Source organism: Nomascus leucogenys, chromosome 6, assembly GCF_006542625.1.
Source record: "Nomascus leucogenys isolate Asia chromosome 6, Asia_NLE_v1, whole genome shotgun sequence".
Classification (NCBI taxonomy): domain Eukaryota; kingdom Metazoa; phylum Chordata; class Mammalia; order Primates; family Hylobatidae; genus Nomascus; species Nomascus leucogenys.
This window is the reverse complement of record NC_044386.1, coordinates 61,065,291-61,081,359: the sequence shown is the minus strand read 5'-3', so window position 1 is coordinate 61,081,359 and position 16,069 is coordinate 61,065,291. Positions and strand designations below refer to the sequence as shown.

At 54.4% G+C, this 16,069-nt stretch overlaps 1 protein-coding gene across 1 annotated transcript; it reads left to right on the top strand.

Annotated features, from left to right (window-relative positions):
• The first annotated feature begins 9,042 nt into the window (after nt 1-9,042).
• LOC105739894 lies at nt 9,043-14,656 on the top strand. Its single transcript, XM_030813806.1, has 4 exons — nt 9,043-9,295; nt 11,465-11,512; nt 12,573-12,580; nt 14,295-14,656. Exons 1-4 carry the CDS (start codon nt 9,065-9,067, stop codon nt 14,596-14,598), a joined length of 591 nt encoding a protein of 196 aa, XP_030669666.1. The 5' UTR covers nt 9,043-9,064; the 3' UTR covers nt 14,599-14,656.
• Nucleotides 14,657-16,069: the final 1,413 nt, after the last annotated feature.

Here is a 16,069-nt window from a genome sequence, read left to right as displayed (position 1 = left end):
AGCTAAGGTTAATTTATTACTGAAGAAAGAAAAGTATATATTTTTTAATTTTTCATTTTTGAGACAGGGTCTCGCCCTGTCACCCAAGCCAGAGGTCAGTGACATGATCATGGCTCACTGCAGCCTCAACCTCCTGCGCTCAAGGGATCCCCCTGCCTCAGCCTCCTGAGTAGCTTGGACAACAGGCGCGTGCCACCATGTCCAGGTAGTTTTTGAATATTTTGTAGAGAGAGGGTCTTGCTATGTTGAACAGGCTGGTCTTGAACACCTAGGCTCAAGTGATCCTCCTGCCTTGGCCTCCCAAAGTACTAGGATGACAGGCATGAGCCACCATGCCTGACCAAAAAATCATTCTTATAAATTTAGTCTAACCTAAGTGTACAGTGTTTATAAAATCTATAGTAGCAGACGGTAATGTCCTAGGCCTTCAGATTCACTCATCACTCACTCGGTGACTCACCAGAGCAACCTCCAGTCCTGCAGGCTTCACTCATGGTAAGTGCCCTATACAGGTGTGCCATTTTAAATCTTGTACACCATATTTTTACTATATCTTTTCTAAGTTTAGATATGTAAACACTTAGCACTGTGTTACAGCTGCCTACAGTATGCAGTACAGTAACCTGCTGCACAGCTTTGTAGCCTAGGAGCAACAGCTACACCATATAGCCTGGGTGTGTAGTAGGCTGTACCATCTAGGTTTGTGTAAGTGCTCTCTGTGGGGTTCATACAATGACAAAACCACCTAACAACATATTTCTCAGAACATAGCCCTGTCATTAGGAGACACATGACTATGTTTTAAAGCACAGCCACTTCCAAGAGGCTCTGTTGTTTGGGTCTCTAGCCCTTTGGTATGGTGAGCCGGGCATTCCTCCAGGGCCCTTGCCATGACAGTTCAGAGCTGGTCAACAGCCTTCCTCCCTCAGGCCCTAAGTCTGGGCCCTTCCTGGCCTTGCTCTCCAAGACTGGCTTTTTCAGCCTCTCTGAACCTGGCAAAGGAGTCAGCCCTTCTCAGGAAAGCTCCTCCCCCATATCTTCCTCACGCAGCTGAGGCTGGTCTCCCTGCCCAGGGGGACAGCCTGCCTGGCAGTGCCACCCTAGAGCCTCTGGGACTCAAGGCGTGGGGGTGCTGAGAGGAGGGTGGTCTTTCTGGACTAGGAATTCGTGGAGTCTGTTTCCTCAGCTACAAGGCCCTGACCTCCAGGCCCTCAGGTGAGAATCAGAAGCCCCTGCATTCCCCACATCCCTGATTGAACAGGCTAGTTTCCCAAATGCCACAACTCGTCCCCTCTGTCTCCAGAGCAGAAACCCCCGCTGCCTTCTTTCTCCTCCCAGACCCACCCAGGCAGCCAGAGGTCCAACCTCCACCCCTCCAGAACTGCCCTTTCCTCCCCACTCCCTCCCCCAGCTCCGCCAGGCTTAGCCCTCTTCCTGTCCAGGCCTTCGCACAGCACCCCTGGCCCCACACCCCATCTCCACCACCCCAGAGTTCCCATCTTGCTCGCAAATGCCACTGCGCTCTCCCTTCCTTTCCTGCCGGATGTCCCCACTGAGTCAGACTTGTCAAACTCTCCCAGCAACCGTGACGCACCCAGGCTCTGTGCCCTGGGCCTCTCTCACACACATACACACACACACACACACACACACTCTCTCTCTCTCTCTCTCTTTCTCCCAGCCACTCCGCGTCCTGCCCCACACAGTGGACTGAGTTCCACACCAGCCTCAGGAGGCTTCAGAAGCCTCCAGAAGCCTCAAACTTCCCTTCGCCTGCCCCACACAGTGTTGGAGCTGGGAGGCCCGCAAAGCACCTGCTGGGGAGGGAGACCTAATGCTCTCCAGACTCTTCAGAACTCAGGCCCAGACCAGGTCTGGGGAGGAGATGTGTAGATGGCAGAAGGAAGCTACAGGGATAAGGCAAGGTCTGTGTACCCCCCTCCCCCATTCCCAGACAAGGCGGGGGCAAGAGAGTAGCAGGGGGGTAAAGGCATGGGCACAGGCTCATCGCCTATGGGATGGCCACTCAGCTCTTCTGGAAGGGCCTGCAGGAACACATTCCCCTCACCTAGGGCAAAGGCCTTCTGGTCCGTCAGGCTGGAGGGGTATGTGCCCAAGACAAACCAACCGTCATACGGGGGGTACCAGCAGCTGCTGGCTGTGTGTTTCCCAGTGTTATTCACACAAGATATCACACCTCTGAGCAGCCCCCACAGTCTCCCACTTTCCCCAGAGTCTGTGGTTGGCCTGTCTGCTCTCCATTGGACAGAGGCTCTCTGAGGGCAGGAATGACGTGCCAAGTGCCTCTGGATCCCCAGTGTCTGGCACGGTGCCCCTGCATACTAAAGAACCTCCATCAGCGCTTGCAGAATGAAGACATGCGTGAATTGTGCTTGCCATCCTTGCATAGCTGTGGGTATCCTATGCATAGGCTGGGACTGCCTTTCTGTCCACCTAGAATGTAGGCAGCCCTGAGGGAGCTGGTGGGTGGTAAAGGCACCCTAAGAGTGCCCCCCCTTCCTGGGGAGAAGCCCACAGGAAGCAGGGGAGATGGAGAAGGAGCAGCTTGCCATCCCCATGAGACAGTGTGTCTGTTTCTCTGTGTCGCCACTAAGGGGCAGCAGAGCGACAACAGCCTGTTTCTGGGTGCGGGAGGTGGTTCCCTTTCTCTGTTGTTCCGCAGGGCCTCCCCACGTCCCTGTAATCTCCACCTCCCAACTCCATCAGACTAGAGAAGCCATCTAGTTGTAGAAGACTTATTTTATTGATAAGGAAGCTGAAGCCCAAAGAGGTGGCGCCCTCTGCCCAGGTGGCACAGCCTGTCTGTGATGCCGCTGAGGCCACACACCCAGGCGCTGCCTCCTGCCCAGGGTGCCTTCACTGGCTGCCCCACCAATGCCGTTCTGCTGATCCTTCCCTCTGTGACCTCCCTCTCTCCACCCGGGGTTGGGCTGGGTGTCCCAGCACCTCGGGCACAGACTCTTCCCTGTGGTCCCCCACCCTCCCAGGCCACCTGCTGGCTCAGGGGATACCCCCTGAGGTCCAGAAGGGAACGTATCTGGACCCTATTCGTGGTCCTCAGAGCACAGACCTGGGACCAGCCCTGAGAACGAGATGGCTGCAAGTTGGGATTCTCACTGAGGAGAAAGAGGGAAGGGGGCTGCAGGGGACGAAAGACCCTCCGAACCATACACGGAGCCACGGCGCCCCTGGGATCACAGCCCTGGCAGAGGCTCCACCCACGAGGGCCGCACAGCTCAGACCTCATTCTGTTTCCGGAATGCTGCCCCTGCAGCTGGATCAATGAAACATAAGCAAGCCGGCCCCTGCCCTTACCCTAAGCTTTGTCAGAAGATGGGATGGGGGGGTGGGTGGATTCCAAATGAACTTCACCCCTTACTGGCTGTGTCCCTTCTCTCTCTGGCCCTCATCTATAAAATGAGGTGTACTTGCTTCACAGAATCATCTGGAGAGGAAATGAAATAACATGGGTAACCATCCATATCTGGAACAAAGTGTGCCCAGAGTAAGGCTCAAAACAGTTTTCTTGCCTCGGGTAACTTCCTGATGGCCACCTTCTGGATGCTACCTCCCCAGCACCCTTTGAGAGGCCCAAAGGCTGCCTCCTACCAGCCTGCTGGGGCCTGAACACATTAAGACTTCTGGGTTATGGAGACCATTTGTGATCTGGTGGGGCAGATCCTGAGGCATTCCCTCAGCCACCTCCCTTCAGGTCTCCTGCCCAGCACACCCTCTCGAGGGAGTCCTCCCTGTCCCTCTTTGTCCCCTCTGAAGTCCCAGGCCCTGGTTGCCATCTCTCTCCAGCCAGCACTGGTGCTTCTGGAAGCAGTCCCTGCACTTTACCTGCCTCTGGATCCCCCCAGGCCCAGTTCCAGGATCACATCCCAGTGCTCGGGAACCCTTCTTCTTGGTGGAGGGCCGAGCCCTTAGAGGTCACTGGTGCCACTAGCCAGCCCTAGGTGTGTGGGTATTGAGGAAGAGAGTGAGCCAGGCTGGATTGCATGAGAGCTCAGCTACTAGGCAGGGAGACCCTCCAGAGGGAAAGGGGCCAGAGAGTGGCTTGAAGCATAGCATTCCCTTCCTGCAAACCCATCCTCCCTCCCTGCCCCACCATGGCGATTCTTGTCTCAAGAAAACTCCTGTCCTGGCTCCCAGGACTTGAGGTGTGGTCAGGCCAGGCCTGGTCTTGGGTGGGGAGAACTCAAGACTGCATGAGGTGGGGCTGGAGGGACCAGCCCTGGGCAGGCTCCAGCTGCCAGGGACAAAGTCTGGGCCACACCTTTAGAAAGAACACATATGCCAGAGTAAGGTGGGGCCCAGGCTGAAGTCCTTTGAGGCATTGGAAGCAGAAGGAAAGCTGGACCAAGGACACACTCCTCCATTCTGCTCTCCAGGACATATCCAGGGCTGGGGCATCCTGAACCTTCCAGCGTCAGACCCAGTAATAGGAAGTGAACGCTGGCGTGGACCTGAGCCCCTGAGGTCTCCCTTATTTGTTGGTGTTCTGTTCCCATGCACCAACATTGGATCTTCATGGTGCAAAGGGGATTCATTGTGTTTTCCCAGAAGCCCCACCTTGACCCCCAGCCCAGAGCTGTCCACGAGCAGAGGCTGAATGCTGCCCTGTTGGGACTTGCCCACACCATGCCATGAACAGAGCACCTACTGTGTGCTTCATCTGGCCAAGGCGATGCAGGAACCAGCAGGGAAAGACCTCAGAGGCACCTGCCAACACCAGGCTGCGTTGGCCCGAGGCCCAGCCAGCACAGGGCTCAGGCCCACCAGGGAGTTTTCCAGAAGGGGATGAGCTTCAAGGGGATGAGCAAGATTCAGGCAGGGGGATGGGAGGAGAGGGCATTCCATGAATGCATGGGAGATAGCAGGATCGCAGGAGGCAGGGGAGTGGCGGTGGCTTTTACCTGCAAGAGGACATTAGGTTAGGAAGGTACAGACCAGACTGGGGAGGCACTGGAAGGTAGACTGAGGAAGTGAAGTCATCCAGAGGGGCTGAAAGTTTTACAGCAGCTGCTGATGAGGCCACCCCACTGTTTAGGAAGCTGAAGCCAGAGTGGTCTAGATGGGTCGCATAGGGCAGGGGTAGGGTTGGGGGCAGTTAGGAGGCTGTGTCCAGATACCGGAGGGAGGAATCTGGGCCAGGCAGGGTATGGGGTGTCCGGGGAAAAGGTGAGCGGGAGAGCCTTTAGGAGGACTCAGAGCCTTGGCATGGCTGGTGCGACACAGTGGAGAGGGAGCATTAAGCGCTCAGGCCTGGGGGCGCTCACAGAGTCAGGCATGGAATGGCCTGGCCTGATGTCTCTGGGAAGGGTTGCCCACTGGGCAGCAGAGGCTGGAAGGCTGGGCGAGACAGTCTCTACCCCTTCTCTAGGCTTGTCACATGGGTCTGAGGCGGCATCTCTGGGGCAGGGAAAAGGTCCAGTGTGGCTTTGAGGCATGGAGAGAAGGGTGACTAGGAGACTGAGGGAAGGATGAGAGCCCAGGCCACTGAGGAGAGGGCATGGGCCTCTGGAGTGGCATTAAGTGGTGTGGCTCAGGGTCTTTCACCCAGCCTAGAGGTGGCTAGGCAGTAAAAGGCAACCAGGGTGAGAGAGCGTGCTGAAATGCCGGGCCTGGACACCTGCTGGTGGGCAGCAGGGTGACTAATTGTCCCCATTTGCCTGGAACTGTCTCGGTTTTAGCACTGAAAGTCCTGAGTCTGGAACATGCCTCGGTCTCAGGCACACCTAGATGCTCGGAACCCTGGGGGAAGAGGGGGCTGCAGGAGGCTGAGGCAGGGAGGGGGGCCTCTTGGGGGCCTGTCAGTGGAATGCTCTGAGGGACCAGAGGCCAAAGGTGCGAGGGAAGTGTCCCGCAGGCAGGGCTGGGCAAGGGAGCCTCTGATGAGGCATAGAGGTCACCACTGATAGTCATACTGATAACAGTAACACCCTGCACTCCAACGTCTAACACTGCCAGAGCCTCACACAGATGATGCCATTGGATCTCTTCAAGCTCTGCAACCTGTGAATTAGCCAGAGCAGGTGCTATTAGCTTCTCTTTGGAGATGAAGGTCAGAGACCTGCCCAGGAGTCTCTAGGGCGGGGCCCCCCCAACTGCCTCTGAATCACTGTGGCTGGTGGCCCATCCCTGCAGTACTCTCTCCAGCGCGTACCTTTGGCCTCATACTGTGGAAAACCTGTCCACCCAAGTGGCGCCTGGCTGTCCCGCCTCCCTCCCCACCCTGCAGGGCAGCCCGGGAGGCAGGGAGACCTTCCTGGTTCTGCTGACAGGCATTGGGGGTTCCAGAGAGGGCCTTCACTTTGTGTCCTCAACCTCCCAGGGCCCCCTCATGGCCTCCACTGCCCCAGGAGATACCCTTCAGCCTCCCTCCCTGATCTCCTGTCTCCTCTTCCAGATCCCAGCCCCTCACCCCAGAAGTATCTCCTCCTGCTCCACAGAGCTCCCTTCTCCATTCTGTGGCTTTCTAGCAGGGAAGTGCCACCACTCTCAGCCAGGCAATATGCCCAAGCACTTGGTGAGCAGTTATCATCTGTAAGGCCAGTGCCTGCTGAGATGTAGCAGGGCCACACACACGGAGAAGGCCCTGCCCTGCTTGCCCTCAAAATCTTAGGACTGGGTAGGAGAAAAGTCCATGAACGCATATACCCTGCTACAGATCATCTCCCATGTGCCACCACACTGTGGGTGCCCTCCTCACTTCCCACAGGTTTCTGGGCCCACTCGGGCTTCAGAGGCCGCCCTGTCTTCTCAGTCCACCCCATCAAGGCAGGGCCTACCCAAGGCCCCACTACCCTGCCCGCCTGCTGCTGTAGTAGGTTCTGTGATTGGCACCCACTGGAGCTCAGACCCTGATTCCTGAGATGGAGAACTTAGGCCTCAAGCCTGGAACCCAGAGCACTGGGCCCCCACGCATTCCTCTCAGCCCCTGCTTTCCTCCCAGGGGTCTATGAAGCCACAGGCCTCTCTTTCAGCTTCCTGCCAAAGGCTGAGGACAGAGGTGGAGAGGTTGCAGTGTCAAGATCCCTGAAGGGTAAAAGGAAGCAGAGTAGGGCTGAGAGGGCTGGTGAGGGCGGTGAGCACAGTGAGCTGTGGACACAATTGGTAACATTCACAGTGTGGGCCGGAGCCTGGCAGGCACCACACCTTTGTAAACCTCCCCAGTAGGGACTTCTGCCCCTCCCCAGTAGCCTGCCCTGTCCTGGTTCCCCATAGAACCACAGCAAATGTGTGCAGAAGGGACTAATAACCTCCCACCTAGTCATAAACCAAAGTCCTTTGACCAACAATGTTAGCAAAGCAGGCTGGAATTTTTCAGAAGAGCATTCCTAAAAGGAGAGATTACCTAAGGTGAAGAAGGGGCCCGGGCTCTAGACTGAAATAGTCCCCAGTTGGGACTAACTACACACTTGATGGACGACCTCAAGCAGATTTCTTAATGTCTCTGAACCCTGGCAATGTTTTAATCTATAAAAGAGGGGAAGATCATAACCGTTACCTCCAAGAGCCGATATGAGATAACTGATACTGTAAGAGAACCTGGCACACAAACACTTTCTTGCCCACCATGGAGATAAAGAAGGATCACTCTTTTCCTCCTCTCCATTTTCCAAATTGTATCCTGATGGTGGTTACATTACTGCTCTAATTGAGGGGATATAAAGGTGACTAAGAAAGCCACCACAGGCCGGGCGTGGTGGCTCATGCCTGTAATCCCAACACTTTGGGAGGTCAAGGTGGGTGGATCACCTGAGGTCAGGAGTTTGAGACTAGCTTGGCTAACATGGTGAAACCCTGTCTCTACTAAAAATACAAAAGTCAGCCAGGAGTGGTGGCGGGCACCTGTAATTCCAGCTCCTCGGAGGGCTGAGGCAGGAGAATCACTTGAACCCAGGATGCAGAGGTTGCAGTGAGCTGAGCTTCTGCGACTGCACTCCAGCCTGGGTGACACAGCGAGACTCCGTCTCAGAAAGAAAAGAAAGAAAGATGGCCGGGCGCGGTGGCTCACGCTTGTAATCCCAGCACTTGGGAAGCCGGGCGGATCACGAGGTCAGGAGATCAAGACCACGGTGAAACCCCGTCTCTACTAAAAATACAAAAAATTAGCCGGGCGAGGTGGCGGGCGCCTGTAGTCCCAGCTACTCGGAGAGGCTGAGGCAGGAGAATGGCGTGAACCCGGGAGGCGGAGCTTGCAGTGAGCCGAGATTGCGCCACTGCACTCCAGCCTGGGTGACAGAGCGAGACTCCATCTCAAAAAAAAAAAAAAAAAAAAAAAAAAAAAAGAGAGAGAGAAAGAGAGAGAGAAGAGGAGGAGGAGGGAAAGAGGGAAGGAAGGAAGCCACCACAGCCCCTGCCTCTGAGGAGCACAGAGTCCCCACTGGGATCAAGAGACATCAGGAGCAAGGATCCAGGGAGACAGGAGAGCTGAGCAAGGGCACTGGGGACTAAGGAAGGCCACCATGGCTAGAGCACACCAAGCAAGAGGTTGTGGCAGGCATCAGAGGCCACAGGGGTCAGTGGGGACCAGACCACAAGGGGCTTTCAGAGTGCAGAGCAAGCTGGCAGCCTGGGCTCCTTCCCCGCCTGCCTAGATCCATCCCAAAAGTTCCCTTTTCTGTGTCTAATTTCCATTCTCAGGCTAGCTCCCTGGGCTGGGCAGCACATCTGACGATTCATGCCTGGGGGTTGGCGCCCAGGGCAAAGATTCCACCAGGTCCCCCACTACGGTCACTATTTATTCCTCCACTTGCTGAAAGAAGGTAATTATCCTATCCATCTTCTAGGACTCATTGGGTTACTAATGTGTGTGAAGCACCGCATGCCTGGCCTGGCATTCAGTAGGAACTCTACAAATGTTCAGAGCCAGTCCCTGGTGTAAACAGCCTTGCCAGCATTGGGGACTTCTGCCTGGATTCTGCAGCATCTCATTACCACACCAATCTGGTAACGGCTTGTTCCCCAGCCTCCCCATCTCACACACACACAGACACACACACCCTGCTTTCAACTGTCCTTTGCCCAGATAAGGATGAGCCCATCCCTCTTGTTCCCCAGCCTCCCCATCACACACACACACACACCCTGCTTTCAACTGTCCTTTGCCCAGATGAGGGTTAGCCCATCCCTCTTCATTCCCTCAAGCCTTCTGCATCTGGCCCTCCCAGTGCACCTGTTCAATCCCAGCCCCTCCCTGACCTGTACAAATACACCTGAGGAGAGACAGTGCCCCAGACTTCCTGCCCCTGCTCTGCACTCTCAGGTAGGGACCTGGCTCTGCTTGCTGTTGACTAGAGACAGTAGGGTCTCTGTGGGGTATGTTGTGTGTCCATGTGGTCAGGGTCTCTCTGGGTGTGTATGCGCATTGAATTGGTACCTGTGCTTCCGTGTCTCTGCGTGGGGGTGTGTGTCTGTCCATTTGCCCTGTCCCCACTCCTAGGCTGGGCCCCTGCACTTCCACTGTCTTCTTCAGTTATGATTGATTTACAGCCTTTGCCATGCCAGGCAGCAGGGCTTAGCTGAGAGTGGAAGAAATTGCATGAGGTCCCTTCCAGAGCTGCCAACTCCTGTCCCTCAAACACCTGGGCCTGAATTGGGGAGATATATTCTGAGGACTGTCTTTTCTCTTTCGTCTTACCCAGATCCTGATGGGCCCTGAGGTTTTCTTTACCTCTCCTCCCCGCAAAGCCCCATGGGTCTCTTCCAGCCTCATCACTCACTAAGGGAAAGGATGAGGGAGCAGGAAGGACCATGGGTATAGTTCACAGGCTGACCTCAGCTGAACATTTTGAGTACAAGTAGAGGCCAATGAAAATGGGTAGCTCAAGAGGTGCAGGAGGCCAGGTGCAGTGGCTCATGCCTGTAATCCAGCACTTTAGGAGGCTAAGGTGAGAGGATCACTTGAGCCTAGGCAACATAGTGAGACCTTGTCTCTACAAAACAATTTTTTTTTTTTTTGAGACAGAGTCTTACTCTGTCACCCAGGCTGGGGTGCAGTGCTGCGATCTCGGCTCACTGCAGCCTCTGCCTCCCAGGTTCAAGCAATTCTTCTGTCTCAGCCTCCCGAGTAGCTGGGACTACAGGTTCCCACCACGATGCCCAGATAATTTTTGTATTTTTAGTAAAGACGGGGTTTCGTCATATTGGACAGGCTGGTCTCGAACTCCTGACCACAAATGATCCACCCACCTAGGCCTCCCAAAGTGCTGGGATTACAGGCGTGAGCCGCTGTGCCCAGCCAAAAAAATTTTTTTAAATTAGCTGGGTGTGGTGGCACATACCTATAATCCCAGCTACTCAGGAGGCTAAGGTGGGAGGATTGCTTGAACAGCGGAGGTCGAGGCTGCAGTGAGCTGTGATCACGTCACTGCACTCCAGCCTGGATGACAAAGCGAGACTGTCTCAAAAAAACTTTTAAAGAGGCACTAAGGCTCCCTAGAAAAAAAGAGGTTCAGGGGGCCACGTCTTGCAAGAGGCTAGGGTTGTTGTATTGGGGGTGCTGTTTTTGTATGCTCAGCAAACTTGTAAGTACCAGAAAGCCCTGATGTCAAGTATTTGCTCCTGACGTCACACACTACACTCCCATCTGAGGGTTGAAAAAAAAGGAATGTACTGTATGTTCACTGCGCCCATTCTGGGGTTGTCCCTTGTGACTTGCCAGCCCCAAGCAAGACATGGCCAGCCTTGGCACCAGGTTACCTCAGCAGCTCCATCTCATGACAGCACGGCTTGTTGGTGAATGACAAGTTGGCTCAGACTCCAAGCTCTCACCCCCTTCCAATCCTGGTGGGAGGAGACAGGTACAAGCAGCTAGGACCCCATGGAAGGCTTTCCATTCACTTGTGCCCCAGGGCAAAAATCCATTCACTTGTGCCCTCAGGGGCCACCAACCCCATTCCTTTCCTAGCAAACCATCCTCCCCTTCCCTGCTCTGGGCACACTGATCGCTCCAAGCTTCCTGCTCCCACGCCATGCCAGATGTTTACACAAGACAAGAGTCTGTAGGGACAGGTGTACCATGACCTGGCACAGGGCAGGCACACAACATGAACAATTAGCAAATGAATGGATATTGAAATCTTCCCAAGCGGAATCGGATTAACACACAATTGTGAGTCTAGGGGGGCAAGTGTAAGAGTATGGGGTGTAGGGGCTGGTACATGGTGCTGTTGTGTCTCCATCTACCCACCACGTAGGTGAACCCGCTGTGTCCATTTAACCCCCATGCCTGGCACCTACAGTGCCAGCTCTATATTGGGGCCAAGCTAAGCCAGAGGGAGCAGTTTTTTCCTTTTCATCCTTTGAAGGGTGCACGCGCGTGCGTGTGGTGTGTGTGTGTGTGTGTGTATGTATGTATGTGCATCCCTGGGAGGGAGAAAGGAAAGACTGCAATTCAGATTACAGTAAATTAAAAGCTACCGTTTGAACACAGGTATTCCTTGTGTCATTCCCTGCTCTTACTCCAAAAAGATGCACCCAGGTAAGCACTGTGGCTGGGAGGCTGGGAATTGGAAGAAGGGGGAGAGCAGGAGAGCGGTAAAGGCAGCGACTATCAGTCAGCCATAACTAGTGCGTGCCAAAAATGTATGTGCGTGTGTGTGTGTATGAAGGCGGTGGTAGGGGTCCACAATGAAGACAAGCCCTTATATTCTGTAGAACACGTTGCAGCTTAAGAAGCATGCTTACTCATGTTCTTAGGTGATTCTAAGGGTAGGTGCTTCTCCCACTGCACACTCGAGGCCCAGGGGAGCTAGGGGTTATGCTCAGGGAAAGGCCATAGAGGTGCGGCTGGGTCGAAATCCAGAATCCAGCTCTTGGGAGCTGTGCCATTGGCTTCCCTCGAAATGAACAAAAGACTGTCCTAGCCTTTAAGAAGTAGCAGGTGATTCCCACCAATCGGGCACTTCAGAACACGCAGGACCACTCAGGTGGGTGCTGCAGGAGCCCAGTGGACCCACAGCTGGGCAGCCTGGATGGCCCCCATGTGGATTTCCTACATGAGGGCAACACGCAGCTGCGTCAGGGAGATTTCCAAGTGGCAGGAGGCATGAGCAAAGGCCAAGAGCTGAGAACAGAAGGTCATAAACAGGAGACAACAAACAGCTCTGAGAGGCTGAGCAGAGATTGGGCCAAGATACGTGGGGCGTGATAGGGGCAGAGGACAGATGGGGAGGTTGGCAGGGCTGCTGGCCTGGAGGTAGAAGCAAGAATCAGGTGAATGACAGGGTTGGCCACCATGGAGCACCTCCAGGCTGACAGAGTTGAGACAAGAACCCATACCTCCTAACTGGCACCACTCCACCCAGGAGGACTCAGCCAGCCCTTGAGCACACGCTGAACCTTATATTGACCTCCAATATGTATCTTTGCTGAGAGAATGAATGAAGGAATGATTGTCAGGCAAGTGACCACGTCTGAGAGGCCCTGTTGGGGTAGGGGTGTGGGCACAAAATCCTTAGTGCCAGGGAGAAGACAGATTTTTTTTTACTGCAGAACCAAATGACCAAAGCTGCTTCTTTTTTTCCCTTCCTTTCCCACAGGTCCGAAGGTAAGAAAGTTCCCCCAATGTTTTCCCCTTTTTCCTCCCACTGTCATGTCCTCCAGACCCCCAGCCTCCTTCCTAGACCCTCAGGGAGCAGCCACCACTTCCCCCAAATGAAAAGAAGGGAGCAGGCTCAGGCAGCAGCCCCATGGAGGGGGGTGGGGGGGGTGGGCAGCGCTGCACTCCTCCACCCCCTGCTGGCTGCAGCCTTCTTCCTGGCATTCTCTCCTCTGTTTTCCCATCTGTCTCTCTCCTTTCCTCACATCCCCTCCCTGCCCTAGCAGCCCATCCTCTCTCCTGCTGCTTCCCCGCCTGTTCTTTGCTTTTCTGCTTTCCTGGCTACCCCTACAGCCTCGCCTGATAGCTGGCTTGCTCCCAAACTCCAACCACACTATGGGGCCCCTAGGACCTACTCCTGCCAGAGAAAAGAGACTGCCTCTCCTCCACCTCTTCTCACCCACTGGCTACCACCAGCAGACTCAGTTCCTAGGACTGGGTCTGTGTGCCAACCCCCAAACAAAAGAGCCATAAGCGGAGAGGCAGGTGGGGTGGGAAGTGGCTGTTTCCAGGCATCACTGAGCCTGGATGGGGCAAGGGCTGCTCTACCATGGTGACAGGAAAGCGCCCAGCCCTGGAGCCTGCCTCTTCCCCACTGGTACCAGGCCCTAATCAAGCCCTAGGAGGCAGAAGGAGACTGGGGAGTTATCCAGCCCGGACAGTGGGAGCACAGCCCCACCCTGCTCCACAGGACCCCAGACCCCCAGTCCCCTACCACAGAAGCAAGGTGGTGTCTCTTGCCTGCCCCCTGGGCTTGTGGCAAGAGGCAAAAAAAAAAAAAAAAACTCCTCTGGCCTTGGGGCTTCAGGAATGATTCCAGCCAAGATGGAAGGTTAAACCATACTTTTTCCAGGCCTCTTCCGGCTGAGGTAGAAAAGCTTTGACTTTACTTTCTATTCTTCCTGATTTCTTGGGTCTGGCATCCACTCAGGAACAGCTATGAGCTCACACATACTCATGTACACAGAACCATGCACTCCATGCACGTATCTGTGTACATAGCAACCTTGAATATGAACCCACCCATGCACATGTACACAAACATAGCTATTTTATATAAATACGGCACACACCCTGTACACACACACAACCTATAAAAAGAATACATACATCCTCACCTTGCCACCTCCTACCCTCCCTGTCTTCTCATCCTCCAACTGTCTTCCTTCTTTCCCTCCTCAGCTCTTTCATCTCCCCTGACCCAGCCTCCTGTCTCCCCCTGCCCCTGGCCTTCAAAGAGCTCTTCTGTAGCCTCCTCCAGCCTCATCCTTGCTCCTAAGTACAATGAGCCTGCAGTTCCTAGCATGGCAAAGCCTCTAATCACTCTGCAAGGGTTCCTGGGTGAGAGAAAGGAGAAGATGAAATAATTCTGCTTCTTAGTTGCAAATAAAATAAATCGAGGTCCAGGGAGTGGGAGTCATATCTTGGCTCAAAGAATAGAAACCAATAAATCTAGGTTGCTCGCCTTTTATCTGCTCAGTGTTCTGGCCTCACCAAGACAAAAGGCACGGGACATGCTACCCATGCCCCCAGCCCTCCACCGCAACTCCTTACTTGCCTAGAAATCCTGAGTCCCCCAGGGAAGTGGAGTGAGGGAGAGTTGAACTCAGGTAAACTTAGCCCTGACCTCTGACTCTGACATTGTTCATTTGACTTTCCACAGGGGCACTGCCACTGTGGGGGGCATGGCCATCCTCCAGGTCACTGCGGGCCACCCCCTGGCCACGGCCCAGGGCCCGGTGGGCCACCTCCTGGCCATGGTCCAGGGCCCTGCGGACCACCCCCAGGCCATGGCCCAGGGCCCGGTGGGCCACCTCCTGGCCATGGTCCAGGGCCCTGCGGGCCTCCCCCTGGCCATGGCCCAGGGCACCCACCCCCTGGTCCACATCACTGAGGAAGTAGAAGAAAACAGGACACAAGATGGCAAGCCTGAGAGAATTGCCCAGCTGACCTGGAATGAGGCCTAAACCACAATCTTCTCTTCCTAATAAACAGCCTCCTAGAGGCCACATTCTATTCTTTAAAGAGCCTGTCTTCCTTCATATCCAGCCTGGCTGTCAGAGGACCCAGTTGTCTCCAAGATCCCTAGTTGTGAAGATGAGGCAACCATCCTGGCATTTTCAGAAGCTTAACGCCATGGTGCTCACTATAAATGGCTATGTAAGGTCACCTCTCCTTTCCTTTTCACTCCTGTACCCTCCCATCGAGGGACCTCAAGTGTGGCCTCATTACCTCTATGCCATCCTGTACATCCAGATCTGGTGGGCCTTCCAAGGTTGCAGCTTGCATGCCTCACTCTACAGACCAGAAGCCTCCCTCCAATCCAGACGGTTTCTCACCATTCCCTTAAAATACACTGAACTTTCCAGCCCCCTTACCTTTGTTTGCACAGGTAAGGAAGAATGCCCCCACCCCAGGTCAGGAATGCCTTCCCTCTTTCCTACCTCCACATTTCAAAGCCTAGCCTTTCTTCCAAGCCAGCTGAAGCCCCACCATCTCCAAGAAGCCTTCCCTAATGCCTATTAGGAAGAAAGAGATCCTTCCTCTTTGCATACTGTCCCCTTCTCTGCAGCAAGCTGCAGAGAAGAGATGGTATCAACCACCTAATGGACCTGACCATATCTTGCCTATCGGCAGCAATTTATGGGCTGGCCCTTTATCTCTCCAACCAAACTATAAGCTATTCAGGGCAGATCCAACATTTCTACACCTCTAGATTCTTCCACCCCATTCCTTATGACCTATGTCTTACACAGACGGACACTGGCACACATTTTAGGGATACCTATAGTCCAAGTGTTCCTGACTGTCTCCTCAGCCCCATGTCTTCAACCAAGGCCTCTCCCTGCACAAGTAACCCGGCCCTGAACAGCCTGCTTGCTGTAAAACCCTTTCTGCCTAGGCAAATCCCACATCCGGGATCCTCTCCACTCCCAGCCCCCCAGGCTTCTCACACTGCCAATATCTATTCCAGTTCTAGACCCCTTAGCCAGGTCTGTCCACAGTCCATCATACCCAAATGTGCTCTAATCACAGCTACTCCCTGGTCGGGGAGGTGGCACTGGAGTCAGTGGCTATTGGGCACCTCCCAGTGCCCTGGAGTCAGTGGCTATTGGGCACCTCCCAGGCTGAGGTGGGGGGTGGCAGCGGTGACTATAAAAAAGGATCTGGGATTACTCAATATACCCTTATAACAAACCTGCATATGTACCCCCTGAATCAAAAATTAACTTTAGCTTACTGTGATTTGTTTGCTTTATAAACCTTTTACATCTTAAAAAAGAAAGAGAAGGAGCTGGGGATGATCTGAGCGCCTCTCTTCTTCCCCCACCTCCTTCACCAGACTGCGCACTTGAATAACGGAGTCAGGGCTCCACATCTAAGGGGTGCACACCCAGGTCCAAGTCGAAGTCCAGAAGGATGGGAAGAAAGACCCAA